The sequence below is a fragment of the Acanthopagrus latus genome, chromosome 1 (genome assembly GCF_904848185.1).
Source record: "Acanthopagrus latus isolate v.2019 chromosome 1, fAcaLat1.1, whole genome shotgun sequence".
Taxonomy (NCBI): Eukaryota; Metazoa; Chordata; class Actinopteri; order Spariformes; family Sparidae; genus Acanthopagrus; species Acanthopagrus latus.
In genome coordinates, this window is record NC_051039.1 from 30428682 (window position 1) to 30442836 (window position 14155).

The 14155-nt window shown below is 39.1% G+C and overlaps 1 protein-coding gene across 6 annotated transcripts in view; it reads right to left on the reverse strand.

Moving 5' to 3' along the window:
* LOC119024484 (glutamate receptor 2-like) overlaps nt 1-10104 on the reverse strand; it is a 75117-nt gene extending 65013 nt beyond the window's left edge. For 3 of the 6 annotated variants that reach the window (XR_005076485.1, XM_037107355.1, XM_037107329.1), the window contains exon 1: nt 9808-10101. Coding sequence is in view for 5 of the 6 variants with exons in the window: in XM_037107355.1 (XP_036963250.1) it covers nt 9808-9958 (151 nt within the window). In the remaining variant the exon portion in view is untranslated. Of the gene's footprint in view, nt 1-9807 lie in introns of all 6 variants that reach the window. The other 3 variants (XM_037107364.1, XM_037107337.1, XM_037107346.1) reach the window with 2 other exon arrangements.
* Nucleotides 10105-14155: the final 4051 nt, after the last annotated feature.

Consider the following 14155-nt stretch of genomic DNA (forward strand, 5'->3'; position numbering starts at 1 on the left):
CAGCTAAGTATCAAAATGATCAATATTTCTTATAACATGGGGGCATACATGAAGATATCTTTGAGTGGGGAGTTTACCAAAGCTCTAAGTTAAGCATAAGGTTAGCATTAACTAGCATAAGTTTATTAACTATTATTATCAATTTTACAATACCTGAAATATCCAGCTCAAGCTTTAGCCTTTAATTATTTTCGTTAACCTCTGTGTTTCGGTCATCAGTGGCTACAACCTTATATATTTGCTCACATAGAATATCAACTTATTAAGCCAGCGTAATAATTAAAAGTAAACTTTGTTTATTATAGGAGCAACTGAAAAGGGACTTCAGAAACTACTAACCAAAGTTTTGGGGTTTTTTGTAGTCAAATGGAGAGATTTGAAACAGTAAACGTGTACTGAATTTCAAACATGTAGCACCCTCAATCTTCCTCAGTGACGGGGCCCTAACCGATCAGTGACAGGTCCAAGATTCGGACCTGGTCAAGTCCTTCAACGGATGTCCCGTGATGACATAGTGAATGTGGGGCTGAATAATGCCCCTAAACACCATGTGTGGAAACCACTTGTAGTGGTTTATCTATCCAGGAGCAGTGATGATTGAGGCTGAAGTTCTTACTGTATCATAAGCATACAGTATGTGATGTGTATGACAGTGTGTGATTCCCAAAGAAAAAGTAATATGGCTGGGAAATTAGTGATTTAACAGAAACTGAATGATTGACAATCCCTTGAGTGGTTGACATGATCTGCAGTGGTACCGTGACAAGTTATTATCATGTGCCAAAAAAATTGTTTCTTGTTTGTTATTGTAGTTATATAGACTTAATTTCTCATGCTGTTAGATTACAGAGGGCAGAATTGGAGGGCAAACTTTCTTTTTGCTACATTGAAAATGTTGTTTTTTTGTGATTAACCACATATATTTTGTAGGTAAAACCATGTTGTTGATTTAGGGAATTATTATCATTATTGATCTTTTTTCAATATATTTTTGCTTTTGAAATTTAAACTATTGGAAATATTCACATTATGGGAGTAGGAAGCAATTCTACGCCACACAAAACACACAAAAAAATGTGCACATTTTTTTCCGTATTATCCACAAATGTGGAAGGCACACAGCCTTGTTTGGTGAAGCGATTATGATATCTAGTCCCTGTTGAGTCCGCCTTGAATGCTCCAGAGTTGGTGGGATTTCCCAAACTGAATAAAGACTGCATGTATAAACTCATGAAGTCCATAAGTTGAAATGTTGAAATTCACACATGAACTGTATTTTCACAGTGGCATAACAAAGTTAGCTCTAGGATTTTAGCACACACCTAACAGCATGATAAATTACATTTATATACCTACAATAACAAGAAAAAAAAGAACGTTTTCATGTTGATGAAGGTTCTCAGTCATCCAGGTCATTGTAATGATAAGCGCTGTATCATAGGCACCTGGACTTGTTTCAGTTCCTCGAAGGCATTTCACCTCTCATCCAAGATTTTCAGTTCTAATTATCTGGAGGGGAGTTTCACTCTGTGTGACAGTGCCCTTACAGAGTCGTTAAGGTCATGTGTCTGCTCTGAGTTTCAGAGTCTTTAGGGCCACCTTTGGGCCACCATTGACTTAACTAGAATTCATGTGGGATGTTAGGGCTAAGTGGGCCCAGGTGTGAATGGTTGTTAAGCTTTCTGGGGACAGAACTCAGTATTGTATCGTAGGTGGGTGATATGTTGTCTTAGGCCACCTCCTTTGTTCAGATGGATTATTTTACTCCTCTTTCAAACCATCTGTCTTCTCTGGCCAAGATGTTTACACTGTTGTTGTCAAAGGAATGATTGTCCTTCAGATGTAAGTGGACAGCAGAGTCTTGACATGAGGAGTTGGCCCTTCTGTGTCGTGCCATTCATTTATGGGGAGGTTGTTTTGTCTCCCCAGTGTACAAATCTGTGCTGTCCTGCCTGAATGGAACAGCACAAACTACATTACTCTGTTTATGCCTGAGTGATTTGTCCTTAGGATGGACAGGTTTCTGCCTCAGCACATTGGTAGGTTAACCGGACATGATGTTTATTGAAGATCCTCCTGAGATTCTCAGATTTTCCCACCACATAACATAAGGAATAAGAATGTTGTCACGTTTTCTCCTCTCCTCTTTGTCTGCTCTGAATCTTGTAGAGTTATCACAAAGGTTCAGTTTGGGTAGCCATAGGTTTTAAGTGCTCGGTGGGCACAGTCTCAGCCCAATGGTTTAGGGTTCTGATGACCCAGCTTGTGCTCCGGTGGGTGATGAGAGTCAAACAGCAAGTATTGATCTGTGTGTAGGTCTTCTGTAACCTCAATGTTGAGGCTTCTGTCTTCTTCAATGTGTACTGCACAGTCCAAGAGGGGCAGACTGTGTCCTCTGGCATCTTCTTATGTGAACTTGATGTCATTGTCCACAGCATGTATAGGTTCTGTGAAGGCTTCCACTTCATTTGCTCTGATATTGACCCAGTTTACAATATAATAGTTTGTCCTGGTAGCGCCGCAGTTCAAGTCAGCCGCTCAGACGAGTACAGCACACAGTTATTTCCTTCCTGTTAAATCCCTAGCCATATTACTTTCACTTTCATGCAGTACTGTTACAAAACAAAAAGATGACACATACTATTGATGACCTCATGCTATGGTGGCCCAAAAATAATTAGATAGTATTTAGTTTGAATATTTCAGAGGGTGTGGGTGGTTACAAGGCTCATGGACTATTACACTCAGTAGTACACTTTAAACAAATCTTCAGTAGAAATGATTGTCATTGCTTTATAATTCTTTCTGTATTTTTTTTTTCAGAAATTCCTCATGCAGTGGCAGTTGACAAAACAGATGGAATCGGTTTTTGGAAGAGTGTTCACAAAATCTCGGGAGGTGACAGAGGCCAAACAAATCATTAGCGTTACAGTGGATCTCTTCATTCTTATTCGGTGGACATCACGACAGGTCTCCCAGCACCCCGCACTCATCTGGCCGCTGCAGGGCCGTTGGATCAACCAGAGAATTCTGTCCCGCATTTTGTCAGCATGTGTCCATAGAGACAAGGAGCACAGACAGATCTGGGGGGGAAGAGCTGCTTGGCTGTGCTGCTCAAATATAAACCAATAATCTGTTACTACACTGCCTATCCCCTAACATGCTGCGAAGAACATTTTTAGTGCAGTACTTAGCTAAAACAGAGAAAGCTTGTGAACCGGAAGTCTGCACTTTTTTCTTAATGTACTATTAAAACGAAAGCTACAATAACTATAAACTATAAAACAAGGTGGTTATGAGCAAACATTCAGTAACATGGTGTAGTTGCCTGTTTTAGCTGTAAAAATATGTTGTTTGATATCAGCTGGGAAATAACAGAGCCCACTTTCTCTGTTTTCTCTTGTTATGTAACAACAATATTGAAAATATTTGTGTCTTTCCTTGGGCCAGAATAGCATTTTGAGATCTGCAAGTCTTTGTCTGCCAATGATCACTGAGATGGTAAAACAACATGGCAATAAGTATGCTTCTTATGCTTCTTATGGGCAGGATCATGGGGTTGAGGTTGCCGGCTATCCAACACAAGGTATCCCTCAACAGGTATTAGGTTTGCCAATATTTTATTGTCTGGATGTTCTGATAAAACTGCTGATAAAACCCTTATTCATTTACTCTATAGGGAGAAATGTTAGCCTCTGATTCTCTCTACTAATAGAGTGAATAAGGGTTATATACAGTCTGTGTCAAATTTATAAGATAGAGTTGTTCAAATTTATAATGTTGAGATTTTGTTTGTTTATCTTTGAGGTCACAGTTAAAAGTGGTGCTGTATTGAACTGCATTACAGTGGAAGATGTTTCATTGAACTGTACAGACATAAAGGTTGGAATATAAGCAACAATTCAAAGCACTTTCAGTTTTTGTTGATTCTAGCAGCCCCTTGTGACAAAAGCGGTGCGACACCAGTGCTTGCTTTTTGCAAGAGACAGAGAGACTGCAGGATGGATCATGATGGGCTAACGTATTTAAATGTGATTTTATATGTGATATATGTGATCAGACCCAAGCACAGGCATGAATTATAACTATATAAAAATAGCAGTCTTTTCACAAGACTGTTTCATAAACATTTAACAGTTCTTCGTAGTCACTTTAAAGTGGGCACTTTCACTTTAATGATTAAACCTTTAATAACACGAATGATCAGACTGACAGTATACAGTGTACCCCTGTTCTACACATACAGTTGATGTCTTTGTTTTCTTATACCTCCTCTATTTATTATTGTTTGCACTTGAAATGTTGGATGAAAATGTTAAGACAAAGTTGCACAGATGAATGATTATCTGGCGATCTTCTAGCGCATGGTGACAAAACTGAATTCCACTTTGGCACAAGAAAGAAAAGATATTGAATTAAATAGACTGAAAATATATGGCAACAAAGTGTCATTTAATATTAATAAATAGATGTTAAGTCCTGTGAAGGTCATTACTGAGTACAATAGCTGTGTATGTGTGTTAAATGTAAATGAATTTCACCCAGATATTTAGTAAATATAAATCATTTTCACCCATGTATTCTGTAAATCTAAATTACTTTTGCTCAGAAACCTAGCACTTCTAAATTATTTTTCCTTGAAATTGAAATTGTTTTGTATTTACTTAATATTATATTATATACAAGTCATCATTTTGCGTTTTATTATGTAAATCCAACACATTTAAAGTGTTGCTTTAATTCACTTAACTTTTTGTTTTGATTAAATGTAGTTAAATGACTGAAGAGTTCTTATTCAAAGTTGCAGTGATTAATTCATTTAACTGTATTACATGTCAATTTGTTGCAATAATTTGTTTATGTTACCACTGGTTTTACAATGTAAAGCTGATTAAATACCAATAAAAATACTGATAGAAACCAAAAGCAGCGTTATTTTCTCTAACCAGACACTTCAGCCCAGTGCATGTGATCCTACTGCCAGCAGTCGTGCACACACAGGGCCTTGTGCTGCAACACAAGCTCAGCTGGCTCTGCTGTTATCGTTACACACAAGCTTCTTCTGCTCTGTGATATTTGTCAGCAGTGTTTCCCACACATGCAATTCACTTGGACGGGTTGCCAAGGTGTACTAACAGCTGCCCGAGTATATTTGGTGACCCTTTTAATTGCTTTTTTATCCATCTGAGAGAACAACACCATCCACCATGGATTAACTAGTGAACAATCACTGTTCCCCACCCATCTACTGTCAATCACACATGCTCTGCAGACACACAGAGATGCTCTCTGATATTTTGTCTTGAAAACAGTCTTGTAGGTATAGCTGCTTTTTGCAATGTCGTTCGGTGCATGTTGATTTCGATCGGCTACATAATTAACAAGCTTCCTTCATGCATGGCTCACCCGCTGTCACAATAACAGAATCGTGGATGAAAATAATCCAAGACCAGTGGAGTCTTGTTTTTGGTCAACTTTACAAAACTAGCTGCTGACTAAGAAAGGAGATAACAGTGCTGATGGAGAGAAAACAAAAAGGAGAGAGAAATAGAAAGGAGAGGCGTGTGCATGCATTAAGGAGGACAATTAAAGCAAAACAATGTAGCACTAACGTGGGCAAACTCCTCAAACGATTCTAAGGAAAGATGCTTTCCGCTCCTCATTTTCAGATCCTCAAAAACACTAACCCAAACATACTGAGAGTGTTCATGATTGGCAGCTTTTCAGGGCTTTGAGAGGTCAGTGCACTTTGCTCATCCTTTTTATGCAAAGAAAATGACACTGGCACCCAGTGCTTCTTTGCATTTGGACTGCAATAAAGCTTATCCTCTTATTCTGGAAAAAGAAGGATGTCCCCACACTGAAGTCATGGCTCACGGAGCTGATGGACACACTCCACCTTAAGAGGATCTGGTTCTTCATTAGCGACAAACTAAAAGACTTTGAGAAAACTTTGCAACCATTAGGGGATTTTTAAATAACTGTTTTGCTGATCTATGTTTTCCTTTTATTGAGTTGTTTATTTTTATTTTTGCTCATGTCCTTTTTGATATTTTGATTATATATATAAAAAGATACATTGTAATAAGAATGTTGTGGACTGATATCTTGAAATCAAGCTTCATTATAAAAACTGAGAAAAACTGAGAACAGCTCATCCAGAAATCTAAATCAAACCTAATCAAAACTAATATTGACAAATGACTGTAATCGAACATTGGAGATTCCTCCATCACAGACAAACAAGTCATTTATTTATATTTTGAAAAGGGAGGTCCTATTTTTGATGACTAGTCAGTGAGCTTTACACAATCAATTATCACCTCATCATTTGATCTCGCTCTCTCCCATTTCATTTAGAAGCCTGCCATGTATCTGGTGTTCTTCATGCTCTAAATACAACTGACCCCAAAAAAGCACCTGGGCCTGACTGTCCAGACCCCTTCCTATTAGAAGCTACTGCCTTTGTCATAGCAAAGCATGTCGCACAAATGTTTACCATGTCTATTGGCTTTAATCAGGTGCCAGTTGCTTGGAAGCAAGCTTATGTTACACCTTGACTTAAAGCTGGTGATCGAGCCAATACCATAGGACAATTTCTAACCTCTCTGTCTTTACAAAAATGTTGGTATCTTTGGTTGCCAACCAACTGTAATTGCCACTCTGTAAGTCATGGACGATATCAAAGAAACCTTGGACAACAAACTCACTTGTGTGTTGCTGTTCATAGACCATACAAAGGCTTTTGATACTGTGGATCACCCATTACTCATTTTCATCTTGTTCAGTGCTAGTATTGGATTCAATGCCTCAAAATTGTTCCTCAACTACCCGACTAACCTCTCGCAGACCGTTAAACATGGTCATGTCTTGTCTGATCCAATCACTGATACAAAGGGTGTTCAACAAGGTTTGGTTTGGGACCTTTGCTTTGTAGATTATTTATCAGTAATGCAGTAATGAGCGCGAACTGCATTGATGGTCTTTTCAAATCTGCAGACTGGTTTTCAACACCCTTCAGCATGCTGTTGGATCTGAAATTGCTTTTAAAACCAAACAAGACCACAACTATGCTTTTTTCACCTGGGCAAACATAGGTTCCAACTCTCTTCATCAACACTCTGGACTGTGTTCGCTTTTCAGTCTGTTGACAACTACAATTACCTGGACAATTGGTTGGACAAGAGTTTAAATCTTAATTGTAATATAGACCACTGTTCTAAGAAATTAAAATTCACTCTTGACTTTGTTTACAGGCTGTAGTCCATGGCTTACAAAAACTCTTAGTTGCTGGCCTCTTTCTGACTCAGGTTGACCCATAACTGTGCCATTATACAGCATGGTGGGATGGTCATCCCTCACTTTGCATAGGCTACACAATTTGAACGTCTTAATCTACAAGATTATCTTGCATATTCCCTATCTATTAAATGCAGATTTACTGTCTAATTGCAAAACAGTCATAATCACAGGGCACATAAATGGCTTCTGTTCAAAATTCCTTCTGTTAGATCAGAGGCCTGCAAATCAAGCTTGTTCAACTTTGGTCCTTGCTACTGGAATGATCTGCAGGACAAACTTAAACTTGAGAATCGTGTATATCTAAATTAAATTAAACGCAGAATACTGTAAGTGTCCATTGCCAGCTACAGTTGCTCTACACATGCCCAAATATTATTGGCTACACTTACCCAGCGGCACCTTTGCTTTAATAAAGAGCAAGAGTTAGCATCAGTTACTCCCACTTTATATATATACTGACAAGTTGGAAAGGCTATTCATATGTATGGGGAATAACCAACAAAATAATTTTGAAAAATATAATTTTTCTTTTAAGTATGATGGACCAACCATCCACCGTCTGCCTCAAGAAACCAGGTATATATTTTTATTGACATCTCAATCAAATAAGCCAGCCATATTCTCTCCCATTCCCATCCCATTTTGTACCAACTGGTTTCAAGCCTTTGCATTTTCATAAGTCAAAGCAAACAGCAAACATCATGTGAGAGAAGTTCTCATTGAATACATGTTTTGTTCATAGTGTAACTACCCTTGCTGGTTGTGTTAGAATGTTATAGGTTACACTCAGTGCTGGGAAAAAAGAAAAAAAATTACACAGTGAATAATGTAACAAGCTTTTATAATGCTATGCATGGTGCTACACACAGTGTTATTCTCTAACCACTTCATTTTGTTGACATATTGAGTCACCAGAAATGTATTAATATGAGACCATGTGAGAAGACTAAAAACAGATCAGAATTTTCCTTTTTCTTTTTCCTCTCATAATAATCATCTCATGACCCCTCAGATTTATCTGATGTCACCGTACATGAAACTGTATGTTAAGAATCTCAAACTAGCACCACCTCCAGCAGCAACAACAGTAATGTGCTGCTTACACAGTGATGCTTCCATATTAATAATCTAATTATGTCAGATATGATAATATATCAGTCAGACAGGCCAAACCAGTACTTTAAATCTAATACTTAAGTAATTACATAATTTTACTTGAGTAAGGAATCTGAATGTGTCTTCCACCACTGGCTCTAATATGGCCTAGGTGCTGTTATTAGCTAGGATTCACCATCAGCAGTTGTATTAACATAATGTAACACCTAGAGGTCTCTCTTCAGATGGACTTTTGAAATACTTTGCTCCTGCAAATCCTGAACCACCAACACCTCCACCTTAAAAGCTTCTATGGATGCAGAAAGCAGGTCTTCCTGTCCCCTCCACCTCAGAAGAGCCCAGTGATACTGCATCAGGTGCACCTGTCCCCTCCATTTCAGCACATCCAAGTGATAAACATCAGACACTTACTAGAAGGATGCACCAGTCGACCCTGCAGACTGGCCATCTTTTTGAACTGATAAGGTAAGAAGTATGTTCTCACTGATTTTGAACACTATATGATTTATGAAATATGTTTATATTTTGTATCATGCCGTTGTTTATTAAATACTGATGACCATAAAGCAATGTGGTTTCTATGAGAGACTATGGACCTGATTGGTGTGCAATAGTAACTGTCTTAGATGCAAGGGGACCAGCTAAGATCATTCAGATAGCCAAGTACATGCAACATTTTAGTTTGACCAATAGAACAAACTATGCTGTGTGGCTGGAAATCCAACACATCCTCTTTGCCACACACACACACACACACACACACACACACACATATATATATATATATATATATATATATATATATATATATATATATATATATATATATATATATATATATATAGAGAGAGAGAGAGAGAGAGAGAGAGAGAGAGAGAGAGAGAGAGAGACTGAGATATACTTACATACATGCATACATACACATATCTATGTGTGTGTGTGTGTGTGTGTGTGTGTGTGTGTGTGTGTGTGTGATGCGCATCATGGAATAGCGCTCAGGAAAGACGTCTCATGTGCTGGATTTTAGTATGATGTATATCTGCCTTCTTCCCAGCTAACACTACAGATAAACACACGTACATACACGGGCGCAAACACACTATATTGCCAGAAAGATGCACGCGCATATAATCTCGTACACGATTATTAAAAGATGAAAATGTTGACATTACTGGAGCGCTGCAGCAGCCACACAGTCAGGAGGCCTGTTCTAATCAGAGCGGTACAAAGAGGGCAAGGATGCGAGAGGCCCACATTAGAAGGAGGCAGTCATTGAACGATGAATGGGGGAAGGAGAAAGGCGAAATGTGCGAATAATTTAAGACACACAGATGAAAGGGAGAGGCGAAAACCAGAATGGTGGGGAGGTGACAGAAATGAAAATCCTACCGATCTGGACGCTCGGAGAGCCGCACAACGCCTCGCGACATAAAAGTGTCACCACAAGCAGCAGCTTCATGGTCGTGGTCAGGTTCCTCGCGCGATGCCCACAGCAGCCTTCGGTGGCGGATCCTACCAAAACATCATCTCTATCATACATAATACCAGCTCATGGCGTCATTCCAGGTTCGCTCAGACTCCTGCAGATGCCCTATCGTCTCTCCTGAGATGCGCGCGCGCTGCTGCTGCTGCTGCTGCTGCTGCTCGAGTGCGGGCGCGCGCCGCGGCTGGCCAAGGCATATCGACGAGGCACGAGACCGCCGAGAAGAGCCGACAGCTGCACGTGAAGCAGTGGTTATGATACCAAGACGAGGCTGTGGGACAGTAGAGTGCACTATCATGAATGCAAACATAACAGCTGCACGGGTTTAGCTGTAGTATATAGTATATTCTGAATATTTTTTATACAATCGTTTTATATGATATCGCACAAAAAGCCTATATTGCATGGGATGATAGATATATGGTATCTACCGTGGCGCACAGTAACATAATTCATACATATAACATGTTATAACAGGGTATAAATATATTCACATAATGCTTAACTAATGATTGACTCACGCTGATTTAATGCATGAACTCAGTAGACAAATACCGCCCAGTCTGCTTTAATTCTGTCAAGCCTAATCCAATATTAAACTAAATAGCCCTGGATCAATCATTTTAAACCACATAATGTGTGGCTTAACCATAATTACAACTCCAGATCTCGGATCTGCATCAAATTGTAATAGATGCCAGCCACCTAAATATGCCAGATTCTTTTCAAAATACATTCATTATTTCCAAAGAAATCAACACTATCATTGTTTATAAAGTGAAAAAATGTATTTAATTGATTAATTAATCGGTAAAATATCAAAATGATAATAATAATTTAAAAAAAAAATCTACCAAATAAGATGGATTCCAGTTATGTAAAACTTAATTTTTTAGACTCATATTTGCACAGCCTCTCCAGTACCTGTTCTCCTTTTACAATGTTAGTTGGTTTCTGGCATTGAACAGTAGATTGTTCTCTGAGAGACTGTTGATTTCCTCACAATATGAACTCTCATCCTTGTTTGTAATGTGGCCCATGATGTTACATAACATTAGAGTCCTCTTGATGTGTGGGAGTGCAGTAATGGGTTTACAGTGTGAATGGGGGGGAGCTGAGCACACTGCTCTGGTGGGCTGTGGTGTGATAAAAAATAAGTAAATAAACAAATCAAAAAACCAAAACATAAATACAGCTGTAACAGCAGAAATTTAGTTATGATACAGGGTGCTGTCACAAAAATTGTTTGAAAAAAAAAAAAAAAAAATCTTACTTGTGAAAGACAATCCCCCACGATCTGGTAACAACACTGCGCTGGCTATTGCAACCAGAAACTGCACAAAATACGGTCATAGTTGCTCGCTCTCTGTTGATTCCAATTGACTCTGGTGCTTGCCTACAGTGAGGAGACCCAACCAAGATGGCGGCGACACGGGATTACGTTCTAGCACGCTATGAGGCGTCTACGTATATTATGTCTATGGCTAGCCCAAACACACGGCCCAGGTCCTGAGTCAACGAACACACCGGCAGGTCCAAAAGTGGACTTAGGGTAAATAATGTCCACCACGCTTTTTCGCGAACTTTGCCATCATGTTTGCTTTGTGTCTGGTGCAGGAAGAAATGGTAAAAATGGGCTTTTGTCATGAAAGTATCCAAGCAGCAAGTTTGGTTGTTGAGGAATGGGAAGTTGTGGGAGGGACGTAGGCGGATGAATGACAGGCAACAACGGTTTTTGAGAGTTGAGAGATTTGTGACATTTAGCATGTTTGGAGTGTATAGTTACTGTGTTATGTAGTGTGGTTAGTGTGTAGTGGAGTCGTTATTTTGTTTAATGAGTCAAAACAATGAGGAGATGCTGAATGTGGAGCAGACAGTGCAGCTCTTCATTCAGCTGGAAGGAGCTCAGGCAGACCTGAGCATTGCCTGCATTTAAATGTAAATAGTTACAGATAACTTTGTAAATTTTTAAAATGTATGCACATGTTTAGCAAACAACAATTTATATTTGCATTATAAGTAATAAAAAAATGGTTTGTTTGTGGTTTTCATGGTAAAATTTTAAAAACTTTTTCTATGGTTTTTTTTGTGATTTTAGGTCCATTGTGTTAATACAGTATGTCAAAAAATAAATAAATAAATAATGACACCAAGTTAATAGTTTTTAAGGTGAAATATAATGGCAAAATCAAAAAAATAGTCAAAAACGGCCAATTATACCCTGGAATGTTGGAAATGTTTGTTGGATTTCACAACAAACCTAAATTGATCCGTATCACTGAGCCATGTCTCGGTGAAGGCAAGAAGACAGGTGTCTTTGACTTCCCGTTTGAACTTGGCGTGGCGGTACTTTGCAATGATTGTCAAGCCAAAGAGTTTTGAATCTCCTTTGTACACCGCCTCTTCTTCCTCGTTTCCGATGGCTTTACTTCTTTAACTGCCTTCGGAGCTCCATCGGTATGTTCTCTGGGACCAAGTCTGTAAGGACAGGAGAAGCTCCCGGCTGAGAGCAGCTCTCCCGCTGCCATGTCCTTCGGCGTGGCTGGCGCAATCCAGCAGCAGCGTTGACACTCAAAACAGTGCAAAAAGCTTCACTGAAGTCCCCATGATCAACAACACTGGAGTGCTTACAAATCTTCCACACACACGTATTAAAAACGATAACTGAAAACACATGCTTACAAACGGGTTAAAGACAATAAAAACAACAGAGCGACTGAGAGGTTGCTGGGTCGCACCCCCCTCTGGCTATGTTCTACACGCCTGATGATTCAGATATTGTACTGGTCCTGGTCAAGCTATTTACACACGTTTGGCAGCATTCACAATCATGGATAGCACCTGTCAGGTAAGGTTGTTTAATTGGTCATCTGAGATGTATGAAACTCCTCCTTCATTAGTCAAGTTCTATTTTCACCCGACTGTCAATTAATCAATTGTTCCGAGAGATTCATATATGATATTCATGGTATTAGGTTCTTGACTAATTTTGACAATTGAACAGACTATTGTGCATGTGATAACTTATACAATGAAAATGATGCTGACATGTTTTGGACAGAACAACCATTAGACTGAGAATCAACAATCACTTTAGATCAACAATTCACTAGCAAGGACCACACCGTCAACAAGATGCATTTAAACAATTTACAGTGAAAGAAAAACAAAACAAAACAAAACGTTGAAGATCTTGGTTCTTCGAGTTCTTTGAGTGTGTATTGGCGAAGTTCTGTAGAGAATCCGCTGCCATATCCGGGCAGCGATGGACCCCCTCATGGTCTTATGAAGGAGAGGAAAGAAAAGAAGAAATAGGGAGAGAGAAATGGGGTAGGGGGAGGGGCGCCGAATATGAGAGAAAAGACGAGGAGAGGGTCAAGTGGTTATTTATAGGAATATCGGAAGTTGGCGCTGTTGAGGTCCTACTTCTGAAACTTCACCAGATAAGCTTCAATTCACTAGCAAGGACCACACTGTCAACAACATATGTTTAAACAATTTATTATATAAACAGGATTACACACCATTGTCAGATGAACATTTGATGTCAATCGTTGGGCAAATTTTAGCCAACACACCTAATGCCGCTGAAACTTATGTCCGCGGCAGTCTTCGCTCCAGAGGAATATGTATTCAGCGTTGGAGGGTCCGCCAAATTCTGCAAGAAATAGACCCAATCGGACGATGCGTTCGTCGTTCTCGAGCCATCTGTCGTAGAATCTACCATATAGCGGGACCTAATGAGTTGTGGTAAGTTGCCAACTTTTGATAAACAGAAAATCAAGTAGACAACTTTTGCCATGAAGTTTTCAATAAAGCCTGCAATCCTAATTTGGTGGACTGTTTTAACTTTGTGCCATCTGGTATTTAGGATATACACCTGTCCTTTATATAGAGTTGATAAATATTTGCCACTTTTTTCTTTTCTGTAATGAAGTTCCAAAACAGCATCAGATGGCTATAGCCCAATAACCAACCATGTATTCTACTGTTCAGATACACATTACACGGCTAAGGAACTGAAAAAATAAAGAAATCCCATACTCGTGTCAATGGGAATTTCCAAGTGACGTCATGCATACCTCATGAGGGACGTAGGGATTCCCCATGCTTCGGAACAAAGCCGAAGAAACCATCTGAAGTGCACTGTGATTAAAAAGAATATCATCATTCACTCAAGGAATAGATAACATTTAAGCTCCAGTATCAGATTTTGAAACAAATTAGTCTAACATTCAAATAAATCATCAGTAC